The following is a 13,340-nucleotide window of genomic DNA, read 5'->3' on the forward strand; positions in this document are numbered from 1 at the left end:
GTTGGCTAGGTGAGTAGTGGTGTTGGGTCTGCTACTTTTTGCATTATATTTTAATGATCTGGATGATGGAATTGATGACTTTGTGCCTAAGATTGCAGATGGTACAAAGATAGGTGGATGAACAAGTAGTGTTGAGAAAGCAGGGAGTCTGCAGAGGGAGTTGAAACAGGTTGGTTAGATGGGCAAAGTAGTAGCAGATGAAATACAATACAGGGAAGTGTATCATCATTTACAGGCAACTGGTGCATATTTTTAACACACGTGCAATATTTTACACGTATGATACATATCCCAATATTTTGTGCTTATTTTACGTAAATTTAACCCCACCTATGGCTTCTAAGATAAGTGCAAGTACTAGTGATGGTGTTAAATGTAAACATCAGTCCACATCAATCAAGAGAAGGTTAAAATGCTGAAAAAAATGGACCAAGGTGTTTCTGTGCTGAAGCTATATGGCACTGGTTTGTCAACTGTGTACGATATAAAGCACCAAAGGAAAAAATTGCAATTCTATGCAAATAGTGATTCACTAAAGCAAATGAGCATTAGAAAATCTATTACAGTTGGTAAGAGCACTGAGCATGATCGAGTGATACTTGAATGGTTTCGCCAGCGTCAGAGTGATAGAGTCGACTTGTCAGGCAGTATGATAATGAACCAAGCTAAGTTGTTCCATAAAGGACTTCAATAAGAACATGCATGTGACTTAGTGAAGGATGGCCTCAAAGGTTTCAGAAGCGCCACAGAACTTCCATGCATAAAGCGTGTGGAGAAAAACAGCCTGCAAACCATGAAGGAGTTATCGAGTATGTAGATGCATTTGTGAAGCTCATAGCTGATGAGAAGCTCAATCCTGAGCAGGTGTATGATGCAAATGAAACTGCGTTATACTGGCAATGCACACCTGGGAAAATATCATCAGCAACATAAGACAAAGAAGATCCCACATGCTTGACAGAGTTACCATTTTGGGATGTTCCAACACAGCTGGTACTCACAGATGTAAACCACTGCAGATCGGAAAAAATAAATGCCCTAGGGCCTTGAAAGATGTTAAAATTTACCTAGTAACTTATTGCACAAATGAAAGTGATTGGATTACCAGCAATATTATGTTAAGAGTGTTGGCACGAGGCCAAGTGGTTAAGGAATTTGACTAGCGACCTGAAGGTCGTGAGTTCAACCCCCAGCCGAGGCAGCGTGTTGTACCCTTGAGCAAGGCACTTAACCACACAGTGCTCTGCGACGACACTGGTACCAAGCTGTATCGGCCCTGGCCCTTCCCTTGGACAACATTGGTGTCGTGGAGAGGGGAGACATGCAGCATGGGCAACTGCCGGTCTTCCATACAACCTTGCCCAGGCCTGCGCCCTGGAGAGTGAAGACTTTCCAGGCACAGATCCATGGTCTCACAAGACGAACGGATGCCTTTATATATATATATTAACAGTGGTTTGAAAAATATTTTGCGCCAGAAGCCAGAGCACATGCACATCTGTAGGGCTATCCGAAGATTGGAAGATTCTTCTTATTTTGGATAACTGTTCAGCTTGCCCCAAAGCTGAACTCTTGTGTAAGAATAATGGTTTTACAGTTTATTTACCACCAAACTGTACATTGCTTATCCAATCCCAAGACCAAGGAATACTCTAAAGGCCAAGTATTTCCATGAAACATCTGTTAGATGAGGTGAATGCTGGCAATTCTGTACAAACATTTATTGAAGAATTTCACATGAAGGACATTCTTCAGTTCATTGCTCGAGAAGGGGGTAGAACCTTCAACACTAAAGAATGGCTGGTATAAGTTGTGGCCTGCCTTTATGTTTGATAAGTGCCTGAAGAAAAGCTTGACAATGATTTTACAGGATTTCGTTAACAAAGGAGAAAGTAGTTGATCATGTTTTGCTTGCATATACAAAAAGGGATGCAGGACCTGCTTTCAAAGATATAGCAAGTAGTTGAAGAAAATCTACATGGGTGGATGATTGTCGATGACGAAACACCTGTTGTGCAACACCTTACAGACTTGGAAATTATAGACAGTGTTCTGAATGCTGATAAAGCACAACAAGTGATGAAGATGGCAGTGATGATGATGATGAAATGGATGATTTACTATTGACAAGTTAATTGAGTTATTGAGCAATTTAATCAAAGGGTTAGAGAAAAATACCTTCATGATGGAACAAGCATTAATGAATTATTTGATGCAAGAAAAATTATACAGGGAGAGATGAAAACACATGAAACAACTTCATCTAGAAAAACGACATCCTTTGTAAGTACAGTAATTAATAAATTTACATTTAATGTTTGTTTAATTAGTAATCCTTTTTAGGTTTCCACAATCTATTTTTGCAATTAGTATTGTGTGACCTCTTCTAATCCAGCAAGGCCTAAGACTTTTGCACAGTGTTATATTCATCAACATGGAGCTGAGTGCAAGTTCGTGAATCTGGCAAGAGCAAAAGGTGTTGGGAATAGTGAGGGTGGAGTGCCACAGGTGGGGTTTGGTACAGGTGACAGAGAAGTGCTGGGGCAGTGGGGGTGGGGGGGGGGGGAAAGAGTATACATACAGGGAGTGGTGCAGGTGCAGACACACCCAGCCCAGAGACACTAAGCAAGCTCATTTGATTCCAAACAATTGGTTTACTTACGATTACAGAATATCTCTCTGGTGTTCCCTCCTCTTTCCCCAACCATGTTTCCCCCACCCTGCCCCCTTCCCACTCTCAGTTCACAATAGAGACCCATAACAGAATCAGGTTTATCATCATTCACATATGTCATGAAATTTGCTTTTATCTTTGTGGCAACAGTAAAGTGCAATACATAAAATTACTACACTACTAGGCAAAAAGTCTTACACACCCTAGCTATATATATGTGCCTAAAACTTTTGCACAGTACTGTACTTTATTAGTGGGATAAAGGCATAGACTTCTCTAAATGAGGAGAGAATTCTGAAGTCAGAGGTACAAAGGGACTTGGGTGCCCTAGTGCAGGAAGGATTTTCTGAAGGTTAACTTGCAGGCTGAGTCAGTGGTAAGGAAGACAAATGCAATGTTAGCATTCATTTCAAGATAACCAGAACAAAAATCAAGGATGTAATGATGAGACTTTATAAGGTTTTGTCCACCTTTTATAGGAAAGACATTGTCAAGCTGGAGATAGCACAGGAGAGGTTGGCCATACTGGATCTTTATTCCCTGGAGTGCAGGAGAATGAGGGGTGACATCACAGAAGCATATAAAATCAAGGAGTGTATGGATAAGGTGGACGGCCATGATCTTTTTTCCCCATGGTTAGACAGTCTAAAACCAGATAGCATAGATATAAGAAAGGAGAGATTTAAAAGAATCCTCAGAGGAATCTTTTTTGCACAGAGGGTAATGAGTACTTGGAATGAGCTGCCTGAGAAAGTGGTTGACGCAGATACAAATTAAACAATTAAGAGGCATACAGACAGATAAATGGAGGGAAGGGTGTTGAAGAATTATGGGCTAAATATGTAAAACTGGGACTAGCAGTGAAATTGTTGTAGTCAGCATGGACCAGTTGGGCCTGAAAGGTTATTTGCTTACTGTATTACTCTATGATTCTATGTTGGAAGCAGTTTAAAGACTTGCCCTCTTATATCTTTAATGGGAACGCGGGCAGGCTAGGAAAGGAGAGAAGTAAAACACACAGGACTCTTATGGCTCTTCACAAGGAGAATCTTATAAAAATGAGGCAAAATATTTCATATCAGAACAATGAGTCTTTGGACCTCTATTCCTCAAAGGGTGTTGGAAGCACAGTCTTTAAATATTTTAAAGTAAAATTTGATAGATCTGATAAGCAAAAGAGAGAAAGATTACTGAGGTAGATGGAATGCAGAATTGAGATTACCAGTTGATCATTATGGATCTATGAAAAGGCACAGCAGTCCTGATTCTAATTCAACCAAAATGTGGTTCAAATGAGCAGATAAATTACTGGGCATTTCCTCTTAAAGTGACCTACCATAAATCAATTGCCCTGGAGTACCAGTTCAAAGCAGCTTCATAGTCTTTCCTTTTAAATTCCTCATTGCCCCTTTCTTTATAGACTTCACTTTCCTGAAACGACTAACAGAATTAAGATTTTGATTATTATGCAAACTTAGTAGAGAGACATATGAAGGAAATGTAATAAATAAATTTCAGCAAAAAAAAAATTCAATATCCTGCAGCATAAAATCTTGTAACAAAACCTTTTTCTGTTTCCACGTACCACAGCATCTCTGTTTCGCACTGAACTAGGAATATTTTCAGGGCACATGAACAGCTTAATAAAATATGCATCTGCAAGGAAAAACAAAGAGATAAAATAAGTATTGCCATTTTAAAACCTGAATTATGATGGCCAAGACACAAAACACGGCTGGATTACTGAGGTTAATTCTGGGCACCACATGAACAAAGACGTAAAGGTCTGAGAAGAGATATCTCTTGTTAAACTCTATAAGAGATTGGAAAAATTAGAATCATTGACTCTGCAACAAAGAAAATTAAGGGCCAACCTAACAAAGGCTTTCATATGGTAAGAGTTACAAATAGAGAAATTCTATTTCCCGATAAGTAGATACGGGCAAAAGATCAAGGTAAGAGGTAAGAGGAATATTTTTACTCAATGACTATAAAAAGATGCAAGAGTAAGCAGTAAGACTAATACAAAAGTTTCAAGCTATAAAACATCTTAGGCCACTTCATTTCCTTTTTGTTACTACCACACAGTTCCTTAAAACAGTAAATGCAACTCTGTCAAGATACATCTCCGACATTCATTACCACAGTTCTTACATACCCCTTATAAATGGTCATCCTCACCTACAAAACCCACCCAATCTCTCCAAAATTTTCCTGTTCCCTCTCTTCATGCTCTAAATCTGTTCATGTTCAGTGTGATTCAGCATTCAGCCATACTGCCTGTCTGCCCACTACGCTCATGCCACCCACCTAAACTAATCCCACTTTCCAGCACCAAACCTGATGATTCATGTATTCTTCTAGATACTTCTTAGATGTTACAAGGTTCAATCTCTCTAACCGCTCAATTACTGTATTCTAACTATCTTCTGAGTGAACAAGTTCTTCCTCAGATCTCCCATGAACTATTATATAGTTATTTCTTATATATATTTTAGATTTCTCTGATTACTTACATTGAAAACACCCAATTGCAATAGCTGCCTTTCTTGAATGTTCTGCTCCTGAATTCACCTCCACTTGCAAATTGTTAAGCTCTTTTGTTTTTTCTAACATAGCAATAGCATCATCCAGGTCACAATTATTCTGTAGAAAGAAAAAGAGTTAATTTTTAATCTCCTCCCATTTTTGAAGTGTTCATTCCAAATGCACTAACATAAAATCAAATGAAATACCAAAAATAATATCACACAAGAAAGACCATTGCACTTTAGGATAGTGATCATCTTATTGTGTAAACAAAAGCATTAAAGGAGATAAGAGGTTGAGAAGATAAAAATTTTGAGTACTGAACATCCAAGTTCAAGACAGCTGATAGTATGGATGGGCTGCCACTGATGGCAAGAATGCATATAAGTTGTCAGAGTTATAGATAGTTAAATCTTTAGGACGGGAGGTGGGGCTGTAGAGCTTGCTGTGAGTTCAAATACAAGAAGTTCAACAAGTTAGGCAGCAATACCTTCGGGGGGACAGATAGGAGGATTTAGTATGTGTTTTAAAAAAAACACCAAATAATCTTTATTGAAACATCAGAAAAATGATTTCTTTTATTTATGATTTTGCTAATCTTCCAGCATTAAATTTATATTTTTCTGCAAACGGTAGATAATATATTCAAACAAGAACAAATCTGCAGATGCTGGAAATCCAAGCAACATAAATAAAATGCTGGAGGAACTCAGCAGGCCAGGCAACACCTATGGAAAAGAGTACAGTCGATGATTCAGGCTGAGACCCTTCAGCATAACTGGAGTAAAAAAGATGACGAGTAGATGTAAAAGGTGGGGGGAGGGATGAAGTAATTGGTGAGAGGTACAGGGCTGGAGAAGGGGGAAATCTAATGGGAGAGGACAGAAGGCCATGGAAGAAAGAAAAGAGGGGAGCAGCATTGGAGAGAGGTGATAGCCAGGTAAGGAGGTAAGGTAAGAGAAAGAGAGAAAAGGGGATGCGGAATGACATATGGACATAGCTCCATGATAGTTTTGTTTAAACAGATAAAGATGAACAAAATATTACATTAACTTTTAATAGCTATTTTACTTACCTCATCTACTTTATCCGACAAATCCAATAAACATGTCAGAAATGTTAGAGAGTCCTACAAAAGAAAAGTTGAAATGTAACTGGAGCTCCCCAATTTATTTGAAAAAAAACTTTAAAAACAAAATTAACAGTTGAATTCAGTAAGTGCTTCAGTATAAACAAACATAAGCATTCTGCAAAATGCCATATTATCAAGCCAAGGATGTTAACTTAAGTAACTTTTATAACTTAAGTATGATTGAGCTATTAGTTATTTAGAGAGAGAGAGTGCAGAACGGGCCCTTCCAGCCCAATGAGCTACACCACCCAGCAACCACCATACACTACTTAACACTGGTCCAGTTACCGGACAATTTACAATGACCAATTAACCTACCAATCAGTACGTCTTTAGGCTCTGGGATGAAACCAGAGCACCAGAAGGAAACCCACGCGACTCATGGGGGAGATTGTACAAACTCCTCATAGACGGTACCAGAATTGAACTCCGAACTCTGGAATGACCCAAACCGTAATACCGTCGGGCTAACTGCTAAGTTACTGTGACACATAATGCTCTACTAAAGCAGCACTGTCAGTCTTATAGATGAACTTAAAAAATTCCCATGGAACAGCAGCATAAGAAAATATCCTGCTGCTCTGGAAGATTTATTTCACAATTAATCAGTACCACCATTTATCCGTTTGCTAATGGGAAAACATGTTTCTACGATAAGAGACTAGACTTTCAGAATATTAAATAACAAACTTTCATTCTTCCTACATGGATATCAATCAACTGCAATGTAACACAGACTACATTTTCTCAACTAACACCCACGAACAACTCACCAAAATGTATTAATGAATAATAATCAAGTGGATCACTGGGAAATTTTCCCACTCTGCACTGTAATTTTTTAAGTGAACTGTGCCTGTTATCAATTCATTCAATGTCAGGGTATATATATCACAGGCAAGGCCAACAACTACGGTCTGAGATATAACTAAATGCTTTGCTTAGAATGCTTCAGAGAACAGTTATTGACAATCAACCACACTATCACAGGACAATATACTGGTTTCCTCCCCATGATATTATTATGGCAAGCCCAGCAAACTTTTTATACTGGCTTTATCCCACCTCCCCCCATAGCAAAGACTACCAAAGAAAGATAATCATATTACTACAACTTGCAGGGCCACAGCATAAGCATCCACATCATGGCCCTGGGATTCTGATTGCTGATCTTATTATTACCATTCATTGTGCCATTTGACTTACCAATGAAAAGATCCATGACCTTTTGATGGATACACACAATATGTGACTGTTTCTTTCCATTGAAATTAATTCATGAAAATTTCCACAAGAATAATTATGGTTTTGGACACTTTTGCTGCTATCCAACCACTTATTACCAACAGCTCCATTTTCCATTCCTTCTTGGGAGAAGTATATAATTCCCAAGAAATGTCTACTGCTGCACAAAAGCACCAGGATGAATCTGTTTACACTTATTCATTAAGTTTAAATATATGAGCAAAATACTTTGCCAACTATCAAAATGCTCAGTTTAAAGAAATGCACTTACACTGTGTTTCCTTATTGCATGGAGCACTTCTTCTAAGAGTTCAATATCTCGTAGTTTTATCAAATTCAGTTCAAAAACATCATAATTCCTGAAAGTAAAATTTAAGAATGAAGATCCCTTAATATTGTACATGTGCTTTAGTTTACCAATATAGTTTACTATACTGATATCAATACCATAAAATACTGAATGATGTTTGCGGGATCTTGCCGAGCTACATATTCAGGCATCGTTAACTGCATTATAATCATGACAGCAAGGCTACAAGTAATTGATCATAATATTGAACTATCAGGAAGACATGGCAGGAGCTTACAAAGCTTTATTTTTCCTCCCATTTCTATCTTAAACTACAGGAATTGCTTGCTATTTTGCCAGCAGTAACATACTGCACTCAGCAAACAGTGAGGAGTATTTTTGATACTGTGCAAAAGACTTAGGCACATATTTACAGTGGTATGCAAAAGTTTGGGCACCCCTGGTCAAAATTTCTGTTACTGTGAATAGCTAAGCGAGTAAAAGATGACCTGCTTTCCAAAAGGCATAAAGTTAAAGATGACACATTTCTTTAATATTTTAAGCAAGATTACTTTTTTCTTTCCATCTTTTACAGCTTCAAAATAACAAAAAAGGAAAAGGGTCTGAAGCAAAAGTTTGGGCACCCTGCATGGTCAGTACTTGTAGTACCCCCTTTGGCAAGTATCACAGCTTGTAAATGCTTTCTGTAGCCAGCTAAGTCTTTCAATTCTTGTTTAGGGGATTTTCACCTATTCTCCCTTGCAAAAGGCTTCTAGCTCTGTGAGATTCTTGGGCCGTCTTGCATGCACTGCTCTTCTGAGGTCTACCCACAGATTTTCGATGATGGTTGGGGGACTGTGAGGGCCATGGCAAAACCTTCAGCTTACGCCTCTTGAGGTAGTCCATTGTGGATTTTTGAGGTGTGTTTAGGATCATTATTCTGTTGTAGAAGCCATCCTCTTTTCATCTTCAGCTTTTTTACAGACAGTGTGATGTTTGCTTCCAGAATTTGTTGGTATTTAATTGAATTCATTCTTCCCTCTACCAGTGAAATGTTCCCCGTGCCACTGGCTGCAACACAAGCCCAAAGCATGATTGATCCACCCCCATGCTTAACAGTTGGAGAGGTGTTCTTTTCATGAACTTCTGCACCCTTTTTTCTCCAAACATAGCTTTGCTCATTGTGGCCAGAAAGTTGTATTTTAACTTCATCAGTCCACAGGACTTGTTTCCAAAATGCAACAGGTTTGTTCAGATGTTCCTTTGCAAACCTCTGACACTGAATTTTGTGGTGAGGACACAAGAAAGGTTTTCTTCTGATGACTCTTCCATGAAGGTATTTGTGCTGGTGTCGCTGCACAGTAGAACAGTGCACCACCACTCCAGAGTCTGCTAAATCTTCCTGAAGGTCTTTTGCAGTCAAACGGGGGAGTTATGATTTGCCTTTCTAGCAATCCTACGAGCAGTTCTCTCGGAAAGTTTTCTTGGTCTTCCAGACCTCAACTTGACTGCCACCATTCCTGTTAACTGCCGTTTCTTAATTACATTACGAACTGCAGAAACGGCTACCTGAAAATGCTTTGGTATCTTCTTATAGCCTTCTCCTGCTTTGTGAGCATCATTTATTTTAATTTTCAGAGTGCTAGGCAGCTGCTTGTTGTTGGGACAAGGTTTGAGGAGTCAGGGTATTTATAAAGCTTTGAAATTTGCATCACCTGGCCTTTCCTAACGATGATTGTGAACAAGCCATAGCTCTAACAAGCTAATTAAGGTCTGAGACTTTGGTAAAAGTTATCTGAGAGCTCAAATCTGTCGGGGTGCCCAAACTTTTGCATGGTGCTTCTTTCCTTTTTTTCCACTCTAAAATTGTACAAAACAAAAATAATACACTAATCTTGCTTAAAATGTTGAAAAGATTGTCTCTTCTTTAACTTTATGACTTTTGGAGATCAGTTCATCTTCTACTCACTTAACTATTCACAGTAACAGAAATTTTGACCTGGTGACCAATCTTTTGCATGCCACTGTATGTAGTTAGGGTGCCTAAGACTTTTGCACAGTACTGTAGTAATCTTGGGTATCGCATTGTACTACTGCCACAAAAAAAAAACAAATTTCATGGCATGTGAATGACGATAAACCTAATCTTGATATGGGTCTCTGTTGTGGACTGAGATGGGAAGGAGGTAGGGAGAGGGGAATCATGGTTCGGGAAAAGGAAAGGGAGAGGGGAGGGAGTGGGAAGCACCACAGAAACATTCTGTAAAGATCAATAGACTAAATGTTTCGAATCAAATAACCTTGCCTGGTCTCTCAGAGTTGGGTGTGTCTGCACCCGCACCACCCCCTGCGCCCATGGCACACCTCTGCCACCTGTTGCATGTGCTCCCAGAGAGCTCTACCTTCACTACTCCCAACATCCTTTGCTCCCACCAGATTTACAAACTTGCTCTCCACTCCACATTGACAAACACAGTACTGTGTAAAAGTCTTAGGCACCCCGGCTATCTACCGTATATATCTCTCTCCCTCTGATGTATACACACACACACACAATAAATTTTACATATACATATATACACTTAAGACTTTTGTACAGTACTATATTGTTATGTATCATATTATCAAGACCATGTGAAGGCCTGAAAAATTAAATAAACTGGGCCAGAAAAACACAAAGACTTACTCTGGATCTAAGAATTTGGCTGCGATAGCCCACTGTAGATAGCGATCATGCTTTTTCTTCTGAACAAATAAATAAGGCCATAGGATGTGCAGTTTTATCATATGCCAACGCTGGTAAAAAAGTACATGAATTGTCTGAATGTCAGAACACCAGATCTCAGCTGTTTCCACTGAAATAAGGGAAGAAAAAAAAGCATATAAAGATGTATTTTATGTTTACCTTGTTATCTCTGAATATGCTACTGCATCTGGGTTACATTCCTTGAGCAATGAAAGACCCCCCCCCCCATAGACAATGAATAACCTATTATGTACATGACTGAACTGTAAACACATCGCAAAAGGTGTTGACTATTTAACTCCTTCAGCCAATCACTGGAGTGATGGGTTCAAAGGAACTTCATACATTCACCTTTGCCCCACATCTGGTTAACAAAACAATATCCTTAATGCTAAAATTAGGATTTAAACTAGAGAACAAAGCGAGGCACATAGTTCAATAAAGAAGAAAAATTATACCAACCCTGTTTTCATACACAACCTAAATTCCAAAGCAGCATTCATCATCACAGACCCCCACCACTCAGGACATCCTTTCTTCTTGCTGCTGCTATCAGGAAGAGGGTACAGGAGTCTCAGGAATCACACCACTAGGTTCAGGAACAGTTATCACTCCTCAACCATCAGGCTCTTGAACCAGAGGGGATAACTTCACTCAACCTCGCTTGCCTCATCATTAAAATGTTTCCACAACCTACAGACTCACTTTCAAGGACTCTTCATCTCATGTTTTCAATATTTAATTATTATTTCTTACTTTCTTTTTGTATTTGCAGTTTGTTGTCTTTTGCACATTGGCTTAGTGCAGTCCTTCATTGATTCTATTATGAATTTATTAAGTAAGCCTGCGGGAAGATGAATATCATTATTGTATATGATACAAATAAGTTTGTGAGTTCGATCAGGAGACTGTCTCTGACCATTTCGTCTGCTTCTGTTGGAATCCCATCAATGTCTGGGGCTTTATGGCATTTCAGCTTGGAAATAGCGGCTTTGACCTCATCTATACAGTTGGTGGGCCAACAAACTTAAGTCTGACCTCATGCTGGGGAATCATTGCAATGGATGCTTCTTGTACTAATGATTATCCCTGAAAAGGCTCTTGTAGTGAGCTGTCCTTTGCCACATGATGGCTTCCCTGTCTGTCAGCAGGCTGGAGCCATCGGATGAGCATAGAGAGGCTTCCATCTGATGAGTCGGACGATATACTACGTGCAGCGATTTAAGAAGGCTCAAGTATTGCTGGTGTCTGCATAGTGCCGCATTTGTTCTGCTAGGGCAGTCCACCAATTTTTTTGCATCTGTCTCAGTTTGGCTTGGTAGGTGCAGCACGCAGCTCTGTTTTCTGCCTTGGCCACTCGATTATCGGGTCTAGACAGCACTACTTGATGGGAGGAGCGTTTCTTCTACAGCAATTTCCAGATTTCAACATTCTTTTCATCAAACCAGTCCTTGTTTCTTCCTGAGGAATACCCAACTACCTCGACAGCCGCATCTTGGAAGGCAGTCTTTAGGTAATCCCATTTCTTTCCTGTGTCAGAGTCTGCGCTTGGGGTGCCTTTGCTGTCCAGTTTCTCCCTTAGTTTGATCGGGAATACATCTCGGAAGCCAAAGAGCTTATCTACCTGGAGTCTCTTCGAACGTGGTTGCCTTCTTTTTATTGTTGGCTTGATAGCCAGTCCGACTTTTGCCTTGACCCATCTGTGATCCATATAACAGCCTGCACTCGGCACGGCCCTGGTGTGTAGAACATATGACATATCCTTTTGTCACAGCAGGATACAGTCCAGGAGGTGCCAGTGTTTGGATCGGGGGTGTCTCCAGGTTGTCTTGAACCTGGCTTTCTGTTGAAATAGTGCATTTGTTATAACCAGGCCTAATTCTATGCAGAGCTCCAGGAGCATCCTCCCGTGTTGTGGCTGCAGTTTCCAACGCCATGATCACCTAAGACTCCCAGCCATAACTTGACATCTCTACCCGCTCCAGCATTGAAGTTGCCTAGAATGATGATCTTGTCTGCCTTATATGTTTCCAATAGGAAGGAGCTCAGCTTCCCTGTTCACACACGGTTGGGAGAAAGTTCAGTCCTAAATGACCTATGCAACATTGTAATTGTCTCCCTGTACAAAGAAAAAAAGAGAAATCGGAGTGTTCTAACCACAGAGGCGTTACCCTACTGTCCACTGCCGGGAAGATGCTCGCCAGAATTCTCTTGGACAGAATCATCCCTACTATTGCCGAATGCAACCTCACAGAGAGTCATTGCAGATTCAGAGCAAACAGAGGCACATCCGACATGATCTTCCTCCTGCGCCAAATACAGGAGGAGTGTTGTGAACAGAACATGGGACCATATGCAGCGTTCGTTGACCTGACCAAGGCCTTTGATACAATCAGTCACATGGGCCTCTGGGAGATCCTGTTGATGCTTGGCTGTCCCCCGAAATTCCTCACTATCCTGCAGAAGGTCCATGAAGGCCAAAGCAGTCAGGTTAAACACAACAATGCCCTGTCTGACCCACTCCCCATCAGTATCAGCGTGAAACAAGGCTGTGTTTTGACACTAACGCTCTTTTCCATCTTTTTAAACATAATGTTACAGGAAGTGAAAGAGACCACCTCGGAGAGCATCTACATTCAGTTCTGCACTGACGGAAATATCTTTAACCTCCGCCGCATTCTTGCCCAAACAAAAACCAGGCAAGGGTCCATTCTTGAGCTACTAT

General features: G+C 40.0%; 1 protein-coding gene across 7 annotated transcripts in view; it reads right to left on the reverse strand.

Moving 5' to 3' along the window:
• Positions 1 to 13,340, reverse strand: part of ttc3 (tetratricopeptide repeat domain 3) — a 138,508-nt gene that overhangs the window by 95,824 nt on the left and 29,344 nt on the right. For all 7 annotated transcript variants that reach the window (XM_063050404.1, XM_063050403.1, XM_063050402.1 and 4 more), the window contains 6 exons: positions 10,556 to 10,724; positions 7,852 to 7,939; positions 6,279 to 6,332; positions 5,191 to 5,320; positions 4,260 to 4,330; positions 4,011 to 4,114 (listed from right to left, as the gene is read on the reverse strand). In XM_063050404.1, the coding sequence (XP_062906474.1) occupies positions 4,011 to 4,114; positions 4,260 to 4,330; positions 5,191 to 5,320; positions 6,279 to 6,332; positions 7,852 to 7,939; positions 10,556 to 10,724 (616 nt within the window). The remainder of the gene's footprint in view (positions 1 to 4,010; positions 4,115 to 4,259; positions 4,331 to 5,190; positions 5,321 to 6,278; positions 6,333 to 7,851; positions 7,940 to 10,555; positions 10,725 to 13,340) is intronic.

Source organism: Mobula hypostoma, chromosome 6, assembly GCF_963921235.1.
Source record: "Mobula hypostoma chromosome 6, sMobHyp1.1, whole genome shotgun sequence".
Classification (NCBI taxonomy): domain Eukaryota; kingdom Metazoa; phylum Chordata; class Chondrichthyes; order Myliobatiformes; family Myliobatidae; genus Mobula; species Mobula hypostoma.